Raw genomic sequence first — 17,341 nt, forward strand, 5'->3', positions numbered from 1 at the left:
GGCAAACGGTGCAGAGGATAAGGGTGCACACTCCTAAGAAACACACTTTTCCTCTTGCAGGTTTGTGCCAGCCTCATCTGCTTTTGTCGGTGCCTGTTTATAGACAGCTGGTGGTACCTGAGACTGTTGTATTGATTGGTTGGACAGATGCATGAGTGGACGAATAAGTTACAGTTATGTATTTGACTCTGAAAACACATCCATCCTGTTACAGGAAATATCTCAACAATGAGAAACTGACGAGAGGGTGGAATTTGAGACACGTGAAACCAAAGAGTGAATAAATCATCAAAGGAGGAAGAGACGAGAGTAAAACCACATGTAAACAGAAATGGAGACAAAAAAAGGAGAAATCAAGTGGAGAAGAATCTACCAGGAAAGCGGGAGGAGTAAGAAAGAGGTAAACTTTTTAAAAATAGAAGTTGAGGAGTGCTTTAAACATATGAACAATGTTTTATTCACTAGAATCCCAAGTGTATCAAATGGAAATTAATTCTTCTTCCTCTAGCTGCTAAAGCATCCACCTCTCCATGATCTCTCTGCTGGACAGGGTGTGTGTGCGACTGACTAATGCTGGTTGGCACAGTGTCCACTCTTCTCCATGGTAAGTTAAATTCACTGTTATATGACTCACATAAGTGCTGCTATGCCGGGAATCTGAAGTCATCCAGTATGAACCCCTGACGGAGCACCAAAACATCCTCTGCTGCCAGTATGGGTGTGTCTCCGCAGGCAGAGAGCATATAAATGTCCTCTCATGCACAGATATACCCTGAATAATATTTTTCCCATTACATACAGCTGGACCAACAGTGGTACCCCCAAGGAGGGAGGTGGGAGGGGGGGCATAGCCACCCTGATAAAAGTTGCTGGCTCCCCTTTTGAAAATAATTGTAGGCCAAAATTGCTGTATTTAAAAGGCTGTGGCACATTTGTTTTAAAAACTAGCACAAAGCTATTGGTATCTTGTGAAACTAGACAACCAAAGTCACTCATTGGTACCAACCATGTTTGGGAGGGGGCTAAATAAACACTCAAAAGTTAGGCTACATTTTGGCGAGGTAACAACTGGCAGGGCCATTTTTAAAATGGTCCCTTGAACTCTCACCTCAAGATACCTCAATGAAAATGGGCTCTATATAGTTATGCACGATAATATTGCTACGTCAAAAATTGGCTTTAAAATGAAATATGATAATTGGCCAGTATGTTGATTTATTTTTTTTTGTAGTTTGAAAAAGAATATGGGTACAAAACATCAACCCACGGGTACAAAACATCAAGTATTTTTTTCTTATTTTGCACAACGAATGAATATTTCATACTTTGAAAAACATTGAATTTTATGTGTCCATCTGCTGTTGGGCCATCATGATAAGAGTATATGATGTTAATTCCACTATAGAAAAGACTTGATAATCAATAAAATAAGTTGGGGAAAAAAGGGGGATATATCTATCAGTATCAGTTATCGGACAAATGAATTGTTATATATCGGCATATTGGAGATCTGCAAAAAATCCAACATCGTGTTTCTCTAGATTTACAAGTAAGCTTACCCACAAGTCTTCCCTAAACTTGAGAGGGCTTGTTCGCCATTTTTTGTTCCTTACAATCAATGTGCTTCTGTAAATTAACGCTGGATATTTGTCTATTAAAGGACAAATATACTTAAAATTTCTGTATGTAGGATTTAGGGGTATATATTGGCAGAAATTTAATATAATGTACTAAGTATGTTGTCTTTAATCTATAATCACCTAAAACTAAGAACTGTTGTGTTTTTGTAACCTTAGAATGAGCATTTATATGATGCACTGCCATGTTTCTACAGTAGCCCAGAATCAACAAACAACTGCCTCCACATTGGGCCATTCATATTATTGTGAAGGTCACCATAATTTGCAGCCCCTCTGTGACCAGCATCATTGGAAAGCCACTGATTCATTATTCAAACTGCTGTTTTCACTGTTTTTACCGCTTTCAGTTGGCCATTTGTTTTGGAGAAGAACCTCCTGCTGATAATTCAGCTCCTGGTGAAATCCCTGTGAACGTCTGGATCCTACGTTATCATAAAAAAAAGGTGAGCACACATAAATGATTGAGCCGCATGTTTCTGATATGCCAAACTGCATCAGAGATACCGTGACATAAAAATGCTTTATTCTGTGTTTTCACGGGTTTAAATTACTGTGCCGCTGTTTTGTAGAGAAAGAGACTCCTGCACATAAGTCGGCTCCTGGTAAAAAATTCCCTGAACAATGAACACTGAAAGAATTCTAACTAGGAGATGTTTAAGCTGGTTGCAATACCCCTAAATCTTGCAAACTTCACCTTTGACCTACTATATTGACATAGTTTACAACTAGCCTAAATACTACAGCAGCGTAATAGAATTCCTGAAATTCAATTATGGCTTTTTGTTTTGGTGTGCCACCCCAAGATTTTAAGTGGCCCCATCTGGTCACCACTATGAGAAATTTCTGGGGGAGCCACTTTGGACAAAGTACCTCCTGGAGGCTAAATCAAATCTCTCAGCATCCTATTTTGCAGTTAAAGCAAAGCACTTGTGTCTGTTAGACCTAAAAAGAGTTGTAACATTTTATAACCACTTGTCCAACCAGGACTTTACCACCTTTGATTTCATTGCAATTGTGCAGGACTGTATGCAGGCTTTTCACCGCAGCTATATCAACATTTCAACAAGTTTACGCCCTCTCTCGTCTTCATCTTCAAAGCTGAAATAAGACCGTCACCCCCTGCTGTTGCACACCAGCAACTAGTGCGAGCTGGAAGACCATCTGCCATAGATCAATGAAGGCAAAGACCCCTGTAGGCCAATTTAATTTCTACTCCCTCAAAAGGGTTGCTGGCTGAGCAAAGGGCAGAGCTGTCAGTGTGTGTTTGTGTCTTCGGTCCGGAGAGGGCGAGAGCAGTGGGTCTGTCAGAACAATAACGCTTCACGGCCCCCAGTCCCCTCCAACTTTAGTGCCATCTTGGGACTCAACACTGCCAGTAAAGTCACAGAAGCAATAAAAAAGTTTGGTAATGAGAGGAGATAAAAGAAAGCTTAGGACGAGGAGGGATGGCATGACGATTAGTTTTTCCCTCTTCACTTCCTTCATCTTCTTTCTTTCCATCAATCTAATCAAACTTTCTCTATTCCCCTCTGATTGCTCTCTCCATCCTTACTCTTCTTTTCTGATTTTCTCCTCCCAGGACGACCAGTTCAAACCAGATGAAACCAGACCGGAGCCCTTTAAAATCACTTTAATTCAGAGCAAAAAGTATCAGTATATCACAGTCTTCCAATGCAATGCCAGAGTATTTGTACATCATTACAGAATCAATATTTACAGCTAAAATAAATTACTTTAAAAAATAATAAAATGACAATGTATTATACAGTTAATTAATCTGGACACATTGACACCTAAGTTTTGTTTCACAGCTCAACTTTTAACTTGCATCACTTAAAATTACCCCTGCTCATAATGTAACAGTACAGAGAGACAAAATGTCCCTTCAGCGGCAACGGGAATACCAGCATTCATACAAGCATCACATTGAGCGATCAGCAGAAATAAGAAATTATAGATAGAGAGAAAAAAATAAAGAAAGAAGCAGTATTAAAACCAAACAGAACCATCTGTAGTGTGAGAGACAGTTTTATGTCGCGAGCAGGAAAGTAGGACAGCCGTGACCAAAGCGGTCCAGAGCTCGGCACAACCCAGGAGAGAGGTGAGGAGACATTCATAACCTGGATGTTTTGGTTCGACGTGGTCCTGCTGTACAGTATAACAAGCTATCAGGAGGCAGAGATGGAGAGCGGTGATTTATGGAGTGGAATAATGTTAGAAAGCAGCATGTTTTCTAAACAGATGACCTTCGTTTTCTAGGCCCTTTTCCAAATCATCTGTACTGAGGAGCAAACATACCTGATAAGTGAAATCACTTTGCTGTCAGAAAGCCTTTTTTTTGATGATTAAAAGAAGCCACTGTTTGACTACACAGATGAACCTCAGATGTTCCCTCGCCTCGTGCTGAGCGGTGAAATGTGCTTGTGTTCACAAAATGTTCCCTATAAACGCTCGCAGCAAGAAGACAGCACACAAGGAATCATGGGTAGACATCTGAGGTTCATTCGCTAAATGTTAAAGCCCACTTTATACGAGGCTGCTGCAGCAGATTCAGACCAGCTAAACTAAGAGAGACGATTGGGCATGGATTCCCTGCGTTTACAGTATCTAACTATATGATGTAATATGTAGGACCTTGAGTTTCCCTATTGTCAAGGCAAAGACGGGCCCTACACGTGATATGTATCATGGCATGGAGCACTCCTTCACATTGACTAGAGGGCTGAGAGTCAGCGTTTTCTCCCGAACTGCATTAAAATATCCCCACAAGTCTCCTGTGTCCCCTCAAACTGAGCCTTTGTACTGATCCCACAGCAGATTTGTGTGGAAATACCGATGATAAGATCTGTACTGAGGGCAAGTTGAGGGCAGATTCTTGAAGGCGCACAGGCTGATGCTGAGGATGATGTGGGAGTCTGCTGGCGCCCCCTAGCTGGAGTGGAGGACTGTGTGCAAAGGAGACAGAGAGAGAGAAAGAGAGGGAGAGGAGCTTTGTTCCCCATCCTCCTCGTCGGACACTAGCGATATCGCAGGATCACTGGAACTGAAAATAGAGAAAGACAAAAGAGAATTTTAAATGACAAGCTCTGCAAGTTATCAAATATCAATTTACACTGTGCTAGTGTGCCTGGTCTTAAATAGATTTTTATTGATTTTCTCCACCTTCTCAAATACATCTCAGATTAAAAACTAGCTGACAAAAAATAAAATAAAATAAGACGAATAATAACAATAAAATTTGTCAATTAAAATACAGGAAATAAAACTGAAAAGAAAGAAAAATACAAAACACCATCTACATAGAAAAAGGCAGATACACTACAAAAGGTGGCCAAGTTCTCTCGAATAGACCACCATCCCCTTTTACTCGTGCTGTTAGTCTTTCTGAGGGTAAGACACTGCAAGTTTTGCAGTGCCACTGCGTGACTGAGGGAGGTTTGTCGCTTATCCAATGATACAAGATAAATCTAGCAAGGAGCAGGAGTTTATGTGTGTCTGATCTAATACTCACTGATGATAATGAGCAGGAGGGCAACAACTACCAAGGCAATAATCATCTTCATCTGTGGAAGAAACAACACACATTAAAGATACAGTTGGTTACTTTATTAAAAACTACATTTGTCATATTTGCTAAAATTCCATCTTGACAGCAGTACACGAGATAGATAACCTGTGGAAAAAACAAACAAACATGTTCCCCTGCCTCCTCCTAATGGCATTTGTTTGAATCCACGTTGACAGAAACAACCAATCAGAGCCGAGGAGTCTTCAATGCAGCTGTCAATCATGTCAGTCACTGCGTCTGTTACTGCATTGCTTATTTTTCGCCTAAAATGTTTTTCGAAACCATGTTTTAGTGTACTGTTTATCTGTATAATGAGAGTGTTTGCTGCAGACGGTGGGTGGTGCTCGGTTTTGGCTCAGCTGTTTTCAACACCGCAGCTAGGTCACAAACTTTCACATTTTACAGATAAACAGTACACAAAATATGTGTCTGAAAATGTAAGGCAATGCAGTTGCAGAATCTCGATTTACATTTGATCAGCGCTAGTTCAACCACAGTTTACGAGCAGTGATTGGATTCTGGCAAATGTTATTGTGGACACGAGGACTTCTCAAACAGCGGTCAAGGGAACCAATAAGCAATAGTTTAGCTCAGGGTATCCCTGGGTATTCCTGCACTAAAATGTTCAATTTCTCCTCCATATTTACGTTGACCCATGCTCTGTTGTTTAGTGTCTGATTCTTCAGAATTGGAAATGACAGAATCCTCCTTCATTTATTCAATGGATGAGAGACCTGATGTGCTTTTTGCACCTGGAGAAAATTAGATACACAAGGAGGAATGACCAAGAAAAGTTTTTCAAAATTTGGGAATCTGCCTGGTCCCATTTCATTTTCTTTGAGTTCTCCTCTCATAACGGTTTCTTAAATACATGTCAGCTTTGAGGCAACCTTCTGGTGCTTATTGTTTATATATAAGTGCTTTTGTACCTCACTCTGCTGCTTGATATATCGAAGTCTGTGGATTGCCCCAAAATCAAATAATTTCTTCCATATATTTATCACAGACTGATATTTACAGAGGAAGGGAAAGATATCTGCTGGCTGTGATTGGTTATTCCATTCACATGACATGTGGTGCACGCTGTTGTTTCAAAGGTTAAAACCCTGAGCACAGCCACCGTGCCCTGAAAAATAGGTGCTCCAGAAGGGTGTTGCCCCGGCTTTTGACCGCGCCTGCCATGCGTGTACAATGAAAACAATCGATTTGAGGGTGCAAAAAAAAACCGCAGCATGTGTACGAGCCCCAAGAGTCATAAAAGTTACTTTCTCATCATAGGTGTAACTTTCTCCACGGTAATCTCAACTGTTGTTGACAACTGTATAAATCTGGACTTCTAATAAATCTGGACTATCTAACAACCAAAATTCATATGGAGGTCCCTGAAGTAGAATCTCATCAAATGGGGGTCCATAACATAATGTGTATAAATTTACAGGTCCTTCACACAAAGAAGGTTAAGAACCAGAGGAGGAGGAGGAGAGAGGAAAAAATAATTTTAAAAACCATTCCTCATAATACTGGATATCTTTGACTACACCATACATGCAGGCAAATAAAGAGACATAGTGAAGGTGTCACAGGCTTAAACACACACACATAAAACAGACAGACAGCCCACCTTCATGTCTCTCCACCACATCCTCCTGTGCAGCTGTTTGGCTCTGCTACTGAAGGCAGACGCGTTGTCCGATAGGCTCTCTGGGACATGACGTCAGCACAGCACAGACAAGGACATGTGAGGAGAAACATAAAAAAACATCTGTTAATCACCATGTAAACAATAACCAGGCTATTGTTTTGACTTTGATGTTGTTTAAGGTGACTCAAAACTGCCTGGCTCTGAGTTGTGCATGTGCAGTTACAATGTGTGAGTTATGTAAGCCTTGCTGGTGAGATCACTCCTCCAACAAACAGTTTTTTAAAAAGTTAACTCCACTGGCATTAAATGGTGAACAACAAAATTGCTGAATTTATACACAGTGGAGCAAAAACACATTTCCCTTAACTTCCTCCCATCTGTCCTTGTCGTGACATCCATCTCCAAAATGCTCGCCCACGCTGCTCTCGGCCTCTCTGTTTCTTGGATACTGTTGTTAACTTGATGTTTATGCATGTTAACAGGAAGGTTATAGCTCTCTAGCGTGCAGCGCTGTGTTCGTCCAAGCGCCTGTCCCTCTTAAGAGTCTTAGTGTCTATCATGTGTCCGCTGCCTCCACGCCCATGTGCCTGTTAACAACCCGTCGCCACTACAAAGAGAAGTGCTCAGATGCGGCTTCTGAGAAGATGCTTGTTAATGTGATGGAATTTAACAACAGGTTACCTGCACAAAGATCAGAGAGCAAACTGCACGTCATTCACAGGATATTATATTGTGCATGTAAATACTGCTGCTATAAAGGGCAACATGCTGCAGAGACACGCAATCAGCCACACACAAATGCAGCAAAACTCACACATGCACAAAGGCTCGTGCAAACACACACAAATTCGCTCCAGATGTGCATCATCGTCTTTGTTGGCTGGTGGACACGACAGAGAGCAGCAGTTATATAACATCTGTGTGGATTTCATGATGAGACTTAATAGACTGGGAAGAGACAACAGCACTTTAGTCTTATCTCTTCATCTCTGGAGGAGAAGAACAAGACGTGTGCGTGTCCCGTTGAAAGCCTTGCATGTGTGTGTGAAGTTGAGTAACAGAGCGAGGTAAACACATTTCACACACCTGCTCGATACACACGGAGTAAAAACAAAGAGCGGGGCTGTGTGAATGACAGTGTGAGACCTGTCAAAAGCTTTCAGACACACACCTGGTAAAACACTAAACCTGGACAGACCATTAACACCTTTACAGCCGACTGAGCGGATTTACATGCAAGCTTGCCCTACTACTGAAAAAGTTAGTGTTGGGTTGATTTTTGGAACTAACCTATGTGACATATATTACACATTTTGCGAAGATTAATGTAGAGCTGCAACTATTAGTCAATTGATTGATCAGTCTGTTGAGAAAAAAATTATCAGCATCTATTTTAATAATCAAGTAATCGTTGAAGTCATTTTTTAATGTGAAAATGCCAAAAAAAATGGTGGCTCTAGTTTCTGAAATGTCAAGTTGTCATGATTTGTATGACATATGTTAGTGAATCGGGTTTTTGGCACGGACAAAAAAAGACATCTGAAGACATCTCTCTCCCGGAAATTCTTGAAGCATTTTTGCTATTTTAGTGAAAAATGATTTTCCGTGTATCCCTTTTTTAATGCAAACTCATTACTTTAACAGACAGTGGAAATGAAGTACGTCCGCTCGGTCAGTACACAGCACTGCCTCTATGGGAACAGTCAAATAATAATACAGCCAATAATTTGTTAATAATTTGTTTGTAATTCTTGCTTGAATTTGGAATTCCTTATTTTCATAACATTTAAATATTAAAAAGTATTCTGTTTGTCTCGTGCAGGTTTTGGATCTCATGCTAGAAACAACATCAGCATTGGCGTACCGCTGGTTTTTGAACATGTTTTTGCTCTACCTCAGTGTCAGCGCTTTGAAGTCTGCGAGAAAAAACGGTTTTGGATTAGGCCCGGTCGAACCAGCAGTCCATAGTGAAAGGAAAAGTTTACTGTGTCTGAAGCATATCTAGTGTCTTTGAGTGATTTCCTTTATCCTTATATCAAACTGGAATCGCCAGTGATGAGATCTCCAGCAGGTGTTTTGAAATAGTATCGTTAGCCTATAAACTTTACTACCTATTTGACGAGGAATGACTGCTGAAGACAGCCAATAATGGAGAGCGTCTGGAGCCTTTTTTTGTGTTCTAGTGTGGACAGTGATAATATGAAAACATAAGTTGTGTGATCAAAATTATTTTTTGAACAAAGGGGAAAAATATACATTTTTTTTTAAATATTTGTATACATGTAGTCAGGGCCTTAAAGATAAATTCAGGATCATTATGCTGTATAAAAATATGCTTTCTTTTAAACCAGATGCCCAAAAAATGTTTCCATCAACATAAGCAAATGCCCAAATAAGCCCGTGTACAGTGAGGACAACAGTCCTTAGAGCCATGTGCAAACCATCTGCGAGCTACCTGTGGAAACTAACCATTAAAACAAACCAGACTGATAAAACATTCCCTGTAGAGTTTGTGCTAACTTCATTTGACTTTGTAGATCAACAAAACACATATTTTAAACATATGGACTGACACAAAAACACACTATGTCCCAGTGTGACTCACCTGACTTGTCCTGCAGGTCGTCGAGCCGCTCGCCCCTCTCTATCACCTTGGAGATGTTCTCCTGCATCACATCTATCACCTCATCGACCTGCGACTGCACCCTGAGGACACACATTGGTCATAGACGGTCAATCATAGATGATAAAAGGTAAGATTTGTCAAGGATTGATCTTTTTTTCTTGTGGGAACCCACAACAGCATCTGTTTTCCCAACAATATCCTCTTCTCTATATGTGGACCTGTCTAGTTGGCAGGCAATAAAAAGCCCGTCAGATGGTTTTCAGCCTCACTGTGACCTTCCTGCACCTGTTCAGTATCTGCAGAATTATACTTGAATCTTTTCTTTATTCACGGTACTCATACCTGAGCATGGCATGACTAGTCCAGATTACCGTTCAATCTTTATTTCAATGTCTTTCTTAGCAATACCTCATGGAGGGATGCAGGGTCAGCGGGAGGGAAATATAAAATGGCGTGAGGCTCAGAGGGGAGATACATGACAAAGTAATTTGCTGTCTCTAACAGCTGATCACATTTTCCAGCAGTTACACTGATTGTCTCAGACACGGAACAGCGGGAAATTATCAGTCTTGGACTTCAGCTTGATTGCATGTTGAAGACGGTAAACATGCAAAAACTTAGTCAGAGCAAAGCACTGGGGGACATAGAGGAGCATGGCCTGCTACAAACACATGTACACACACCAGAGGGCCTGACCTCATGAGTTCAGGTTCAGTCACAGTGGTGAAGAGCCCGGGCAAAGTGCACACAGCATTCCTAGTATCCGTAATGATGGCATCTTGTTTCAAGTGCTCTCAACAATGACAAACTGTTGAGAATGAACAGAGTTTAGAGACTCTGGGTGCCAGACTGTCTCAACAATGACCTCTTCTGTTCTCTGGACGTCCCTGACTGGAGGTGAATGTAGAAACAGACTGCGGAGGGATCAGGACCCTCGAGAAAGTTACACAATAACCTGCACATGGCTTTCACAGTCCACCATAAACCTGCTGCTTCTGGTAAACATGACGAGCCACAGTTGCATAACACCAACACCAAAACTCAGAGTGCTGGCAACACTACTCTGACCCTCTGGCTTTAAGTTATTATGAGGAATGTGTTCATACTTACTGCTTGAATTTGTCATTCTGAGGTCCAAATCTGGGTCCCGTGGGTCCTCTCCTGGAAAACAGGTATTATTGAAGCCAAAGTTACTAATATACTTATATATACTTTTGTATATAAATTTTCAACTGTAATAACTTATTTAGCTGTTGATTTTGTGTACTTGGTTTTAATAATCCAAGATAGTAATGTTGCATATATCATATGGGTAAATTGTACTATATATTTGATTTATTTATAATAAAATCTACGCCTAAATAGAACATTAATAAACTCACAGAAAGAAGTCTTCCTCCTCATCAGAGTCCTCCTCCAGAAGGTTCCTCTGTAAAAAGAGTAAAGTTTAGAGGTCAGATCAGAGTGAACTTGATATTGAGTGACTATGATTTGAATGATTTGGTACAGGAACAAGCTCCTTTATCAGCTAAAAGGCCCAAACAGAGCACATTCCTGGCACTCACAACCAGTGCTGCTGATATAGAGATAAAAAAAACTGGCCTCCAGGGGCCCGAGAGCTGCTGTACTAATCAATAGATGCTTTTTCTGTCTGTCCTCAGAGTGCAGACATGCCGAAATACACTGCTCTTATAGTGCACTTACACTATGATGACTTACTAAAAAATAAAAGACTAGTGTTGCTCTGCTGGCCAAAGCTCAGTAAAAGCTCTTCCTCTTTTGCTCTCTAAGACTCCCCAGCGTCTAACTCTTGGGACGATCAGTTTGTAGGGAAGCCAAAATGGACCTGAGCAGATTCTGATAAAGAGAACAGAGCCTCTCTGTATTCTTTCTGGGATCTCAAGGTGGATTATCTCACAAAAAAGCTGTCAAAACCACGTCTGAACCACTGATGGCTTTAATAGAGCCAGAAAGTGCCCCTGTGTAAAGTGCTATTCATAGAGAATTAGTGAGGACAGCTGCAATAAATTCTCACAGGAGGAGAATTGGACCAAGCAGACAGTAAGAGTCTGTTTCTAAATGGATGACAGGAGGACAGTGTTCACTGCAACTGGGAAAGAAAGGTACAGAAGTGTAATGAATTCACATGAGAAAAAAAATAATTGATGACATTATTAGCTCAAAATTATTAGTTTTCATGGAAAAAAATGTTATGATACAATTTTTTCCTTCCTAATAATAAATTCGATACCTGATTTGCACGTTGGCTCAACCCAATACATCATGGGATACATCTTAAATTCAGTAGGCTACAGCGAAGTGCTAACAACAACAAAAACCCCTTTCAACGCAAATGAATGGTTAAATAACGACAGAAGACATTCATTGTTGGACTTATTAGTTTTCTAACGTCTCAAAAAACACTTACCACTTCAGAGATATTCTAACAATAGTAAATATTATACTTAAATGTTTTATACAACATTGATGACTTCAAAGTTTATTAACAAAGTATGTGGTATTGGATTGGTGCATAGACTTATAAACTCGCCAATACCCAATCCACCATGTGAGGGAGTACTGGCATTTACAACACGAGAATTAGTATCAGAGCAAATCTAAAATCTGCTCGCTTTTCTGACTTTACAGGATAATAATCTTGTCAATTATAATTTTTCTGAATTAGTGAGATTATCTTGTGAAGTCAGTAACGTGAAAAACATTTTATATGATTCTGAGATAACCTTGTTCATTTAAGAAAAACATTTTTTTTCTCAAGTGAATCCAATACATTTCACTAGAGATTTTCAGAGGAAAGCTGGAGATATTACAGACATACAGCATGTCGTTCAATGGGTTTAGGAGCAGCACTAATTAGCTACATACAAATGACATCATGCAGAAGAAGTTAAGTAGTAGTTTAAGTTAAATTTCCAGTTCTTCAGTCATCGTCATCACCTTCTAACAATCATGACACTCTGGCACTACAAAGAGCTGATAAAAGGAAAATTCATGGATGCCCTGTGATGCTGACAGCTGCCCGCCAAAGCTGTGCCAACGTGGACATTTTATGTCCTTGTAAATACACGGTCATCTGCAAAAGAGCTGAGAGAATGGTGACCATATGATGATAAATAAGTTTATAAGCGAGGCACTAATACTCTCCTTCTGTACAACATCACAGTCTTTCTTTCCGCTGCCTATGATGGGAGTCATGAGGGAGAACTGGTAGTTATTATCAGAGGGCAGGAGGTAGGGCACTAGAGGGAACGCAGGGAAGGTGAAAGAGAGCAATTTGTTATGCAAGTCTCCCCGTAAGCTTTGCTTTGATTCCAGTACAACACAATAGCAAACAGGATTAAACAGAGAGACAGAGGAGAGAGTTAAGTAAAGAATTTGGGGGAGCAAACAGGGAAGGTGGAGGTGGGTGGAAGGAGATGATCATGTTGATATGAACCAGACATTTGGCTAGAGGAGTTTCTTCACTTTACCTCCTTCAAAAATGTCCTCTTTTTTTCTGCATTCATGCACTTTTCCTTCAGTTTTTCCATTAATGCTAATCTAACTGCATTTTACCGCAAAATCTGCATTTGTTTTGCATTTCAAATTAAACTTTGACCTGACTTCAGCACACTGAATGTCGATTTCTAAATCACCTTTACTGTGTTTGCTGCCTGCATCCCCTGCTTCTCTATGATATTAGCCCCTTTTACACAACCTGCTCAAGGTGGAAATATCACGTTGTTATGCCGCCTTGCCGTTCTGTATAAAAAGTACGATGGCAGAATGGGACCACAGAGTTTTCTCGCCTTCGAGCCGGCAAATGAATTAGCAACAGCACCGAAACACGGTCTGTTGAAAAAGAGACAGCCAGCAGGACGTGTGTGACGTTTTGATGGCGTGTTATGTGTGCGACCTACCACAGGAGATTTAACAAGCAGTAAGTGGTTAAGTCAAAGAAGAAGTGGTGTTAAATGTCCGCAAATTGGGAAAAGAATAGTACTTCCCCTTTAAAGTCTGAGATTCAAATCATCATTCATAGACTCTCAGCCAACTGAGATTCCTTCAAGTCAAGCAGTCGTTTTTTTTGTGCAGTTTACTTCTGAGGATGTTTTGGTGCCAAGATTTTGCTGCAGAGTGAGTGCTCTTCACTTTAATGCCACTCTTTGCAGCTGCGGATATGCAGGCAGCGGCATGTAGGGAGACAGAGATCGCACCATAAGACGAAGAAGTGCTGAATTCACAGCTCACAGCAAGTTAATATGATACAGTCTCTGATTTTAGTTGATATGCAGCATTGGCAAAATATGTTGCACATTTGCGCTGTCATTGGCGCCATTTACCGGTTTACTACATGATGTGATTGCTGCTGTCACACTGAATATCCAGCGGAGCCCGTTCAAATTTTAAAACTTTATGTAAAACAAAACGAATCAAATCCGATTCGACTTACATAATTCTGAGTCTCATACAGCCCTAGGAAACAATAAGATTCGGGAGATCTTTACTGTCCAAGGAGAGGACGAGATTGTCTTATGACAGGGACGGCAAGCAATTGTTATTGTCATGTTATGCAATTGTTACTGTTAGAAAGGGCTGCTGATATGTGTGTTACATGCAACACTAATTACAGACACTGCTGTATCAAACATCATGCTCGTCACGTCTCTTTTGTCTGCAATGCCAGCATGCTGTCTAAAACCACACACTGGAGCAGCATTAGGCCGCTGTTGTTTGGTTTTGTGCAAAAATGTAGAGGAAGCCTAAAGAATGGACTTGGTAGCGACCCTATAGCGCAATCTCTGTGTAAAAAGGGCCACCGTCTGTGTCTCACCCTCTCGCTGCGAATGGATCCAGTGACCTCGTCGTCATTGAGGTGTCGTTTAAACTTGGGGGGCATGTTGTCTTCAGACTGCTCCTCCCGATCTGGCTCCCTCTGTGGGACACGAGGAGAAGAAGATCATGAAACACCTGCTCTAAATCCCAGTGGTCCTCCTGCTCATTAGTGTTACACATGGCTGCCTGTTAAATGACTGTACTCCTGGAAGAAGTGAGTGACTGGCAGGCGTAGCTACAGCCAGGTTCTGCCTGAGAGCAGAATCTGAGAAACAAAGCATTAAGTGTATGAGCAGAGTAAGACCGTAAATCTAAACTTGCCCTGTTGTGATTGCATTAATGAGACTGGTCATGGTTGAGCAATCTGAGGATGACTCCAGTCTCAACATATCCCGGTAAACAGCCTGACTTCATTATTAGTCACAGAGCTGATTTCATTCATTTCGTCTGCATTTTGATATTTACCTCTGGAACACGCTAAAAAAAAGTGTTACTTTCATTACGCCAGCTGTCTGCGAAACGCTGTTCCTCTCCTCTACTACGCCATGACTGTAAACACCTATTTAAATGTCTTAATTCCTAGTATTTCTGGCAGTAGCAGGTAGAGTCTCACTGGCTACAAAAGGAAATATCATCATTGCTCTGCGTGCCTTTGGGTGAAAAGCTCAACCATGTCAGATGTGGAAAACATGCTGTTCTTCCAATTATACCCCCCAGAGTCTGTGTTTGGGTGCTACTCGTTCCAAACACCATATGTAACACCGCAACAAAACTAAACAGTGCCTCAATAAAGTGCCTCTACGACACTGAACTAAACAACATGTGATCCTCAGGCCCTTCTGTAAGCATCAAGGGAGGAAAACACAGCAGTCACACACAAACACAAGCTCTCTAAATCCAACAATCCAACTTATACCATTGAATCCAGTTCAGTCTGACACTGTGGCTTTCACAGCAGCGTCCCTTTCTGGCACTGCGATTGGAAAAAGGCCTTTCAGTAGCCAGGAGAGGAGAGGAACTTTCCAGTAAACAGAGGTGAAGAGAAGCAGGGGACAGGGCTCGCTCTGGAGCAGCGTGAAGAGAAACAGAAAGAGAAAGAGGAGAAGCAAAGTCTAACATGTTAGGGTTGCAGAGGAGTTTTAAAGTGCAATCCATTAAAAAAACAGATCTGGATTCATATCAAAATTGTGATTTATTACATAAAATAGAATTTACAGATCGTATGATGTCAGTTTTGGACAAGAGAAAAGGAAATACCATCTTGATGATCACAAGAGAAAACTATAGATTATTAATGATTGCAATCAGTATATTGTAAATTTGTTTTCTCTCTTTTTGTCTCTATTAGAGGAAAAAAAGATGTTGTGTTAAGAGCCAAGTAATAGCTATTTTAAAGGTATTTTACAACTAATGTAATACCTCGAGGGTCCAGGCTCCTTAACCATTTGAAACCTGGAGCGAAATCACTTTTCTTGTGCTGTGCTCAGAAGTCTCACAACTATTTAAACCTTTGAACCTGGAGCAAACTGGTACATTTTCTTAAAAATATAATTAAAAAATGGAAGAAAGGCAATGCGCAACTTGGTGAGAAATTTTCCACAAACTGCAAGAATTAGTAGATTTTGATTTTTTTTTAAATAGTGAAAAAAGGAAAAAGCTAGAAACAACTATATATTATCATAATTACACATGTAACATTATTTCAGATATTCTTTAATTGTAAGTCATTTTTCCAAGTATTTTTTTAATTTGTATTTATTTATTTTTTAAAGGTAAATTTATTGTTCTTTTTAATAATTTCTTGCTGTCGTTGTTCTGTCCCTTCTTACCAAGTTTTTGGAAGAAATCAAGCCAATTTGATGAGGTTTAAAAGGTTAAATGATCGTAAAAGCTCAGCTGGTATCAGGAATGCTAAATTAGCTCGTTATGTCAAAACCGTTGGCAATTTAAGCCGGTTGAGCTGTTTGTTATCACGTATCTAAATACATTAGAATATCGTTGTCTACCAAAATGTAACTATCACGTTACTACTTAACAAATAATTTAAGTGAAAGGGGACTAATGTAAAGGCTAAAAGCTGGTGGCTAATTTAGCTAGCTCTGGCAGGCCGCTTGGTTCAGTGACAGATTTAGCAGCTAAGCTAAGGATGCTAACGTGGCTAGCTACCTGCTGTTTCCCACAAGATCCGCTGCTCGATGCTGGAAAACACAAACACAGAGAGCGTCAGGTATTAGTCCAGGGGTTTTCAGAGTTTGAGGTGGCTTTACGGTTTTGTCGCTTTCATTTCAAACGCTGTCCGGGCGATGAGACAGGATTATCATTATGGATGCTAGCGGTGCGCTTGTCTCTTCTCCGTCTGATCAGCTGACCAGGAAATGAACACAAACAGCTGGAGGAGGAGAGGGACCCGCAGATGTTTGACAGTGTGAGCGGAGTATTTGGTTTAAAATATAAAATATATATAAATATTCAACTCTTTTGCACTTAGATAGTATAGATGTATGTATGTATGTATAGATGCATACATGTAAATTCACGTTAACCCTCCTCTTTTTTTTATTTAGTTAGCTCAAGTAGCCTATTGTGCTACTTTTATCACTTCTAATCAAATACATGCTGAAGGATATATTGTACTTCTTAAACCAATACATTTATTTGGCAGCTATAATAACTGCTAACGTAAGGAAACGGTTCAAAAATAAAAGTTAGAATTGCTATAAGTCAAACTACTAATATTACTTCTACTACTACTAGTACTTTTACTTTAATTTTTACTATATATCTTTAATAGTCTTACACTTGTATAGGCCCACTGTATATGCCTCTCCTCTAGTATAATATATGTCTGAATAAAATATAGTCGTTTTTACACCAATAAATGCAGCTATAGTAACTCTTAGTCAATATTTTACTCATTAAATTAACCCAACAGTGTTAGAATTTCATAATTTATTTATTGTCTTCAACTGTAAACTGTGCAATGGCGACTTAAAAGTACAATAAGTCTTTATAATACGGTCCTAACTGTA

At 40.1% G+C, this 17,341-nt stretch overlaps 1 protein-coding gene and 1 long non-coding RNA gene across 3 annotated transcripts; one reads left to right on the plus strand and one right to left on the minus strand.

Moving 5' to 3' along the window:
• The first annotated feature begins 209 nt into the window (after positions 1-209).
• On the plus strand, positions 210-2,085 carry LOC148189601 (uncharacterized). Its single transcript, XR_015776550.1, has 3 exons — positions 210-400; positions 509-604; positions 1,988-2,085. It is a non-coding gene; the product is annotated as an uncharacterized LOC148189601 (long non-coding RNA).
• Positions 2,086-3,255: 1,170 nt separating this feature from the next.
• Positions 3,256-16,719, minus strand: vamp4 (vesicle-associated membrane protein 4). 2 transcript variants are annotated; one of them, XM_042484033.2, is made up of 9 exons: positions 16,479-16,719; positions 15,229-15,376; positions 14,311-14,412; positions 10,859-10,905; positions 10,587-10,637; positions 9,456-9,556; positions 6,830-6,909; positions 5,152-5,203; positions 3,256-4,683 (listed from the first exon to the last, which is right to left on the minus strand). In XM_042484033.2, the coding sequence occupies exons 2-9, from the start codon at positions 15,229-15,231 to the stop codon at positions 4,658-4,660; spliced, it is 462 nt and encodes a 153-aa protein (XP_042339967.1). In that variant the 5' UTR covers positions 15,232-15,376; positions 16,479-16,719; the 3' UTR covers positions 3,256-4,657. The 2 variants fall into 2 exon arrangements, with proteins under 2 accessions (XP_042339967.1, XP_042339969.1); XM_042484035.2 differs by lacking the exon at positions 15,229-15,376.
• Positions 16,720-17,341: the final 622 nt, after the last annotated feature.

Source organism: Plectropomus leopardus, chromosome 5 (assembly GCF_026936395.1).
Source record: "Plectropomus leopardus strain MGB_pleo_1.0 chromosome 5, ASM2693639v1, whole genome shotgun sequence".
NCBI classification, from domain to species: domain Eukaryota; kingdom Metazoa; phylum Chordata; class Actinopteri; order Perciformes; family Serranidae; genus Plectropomus; species Plectropomus leopardus.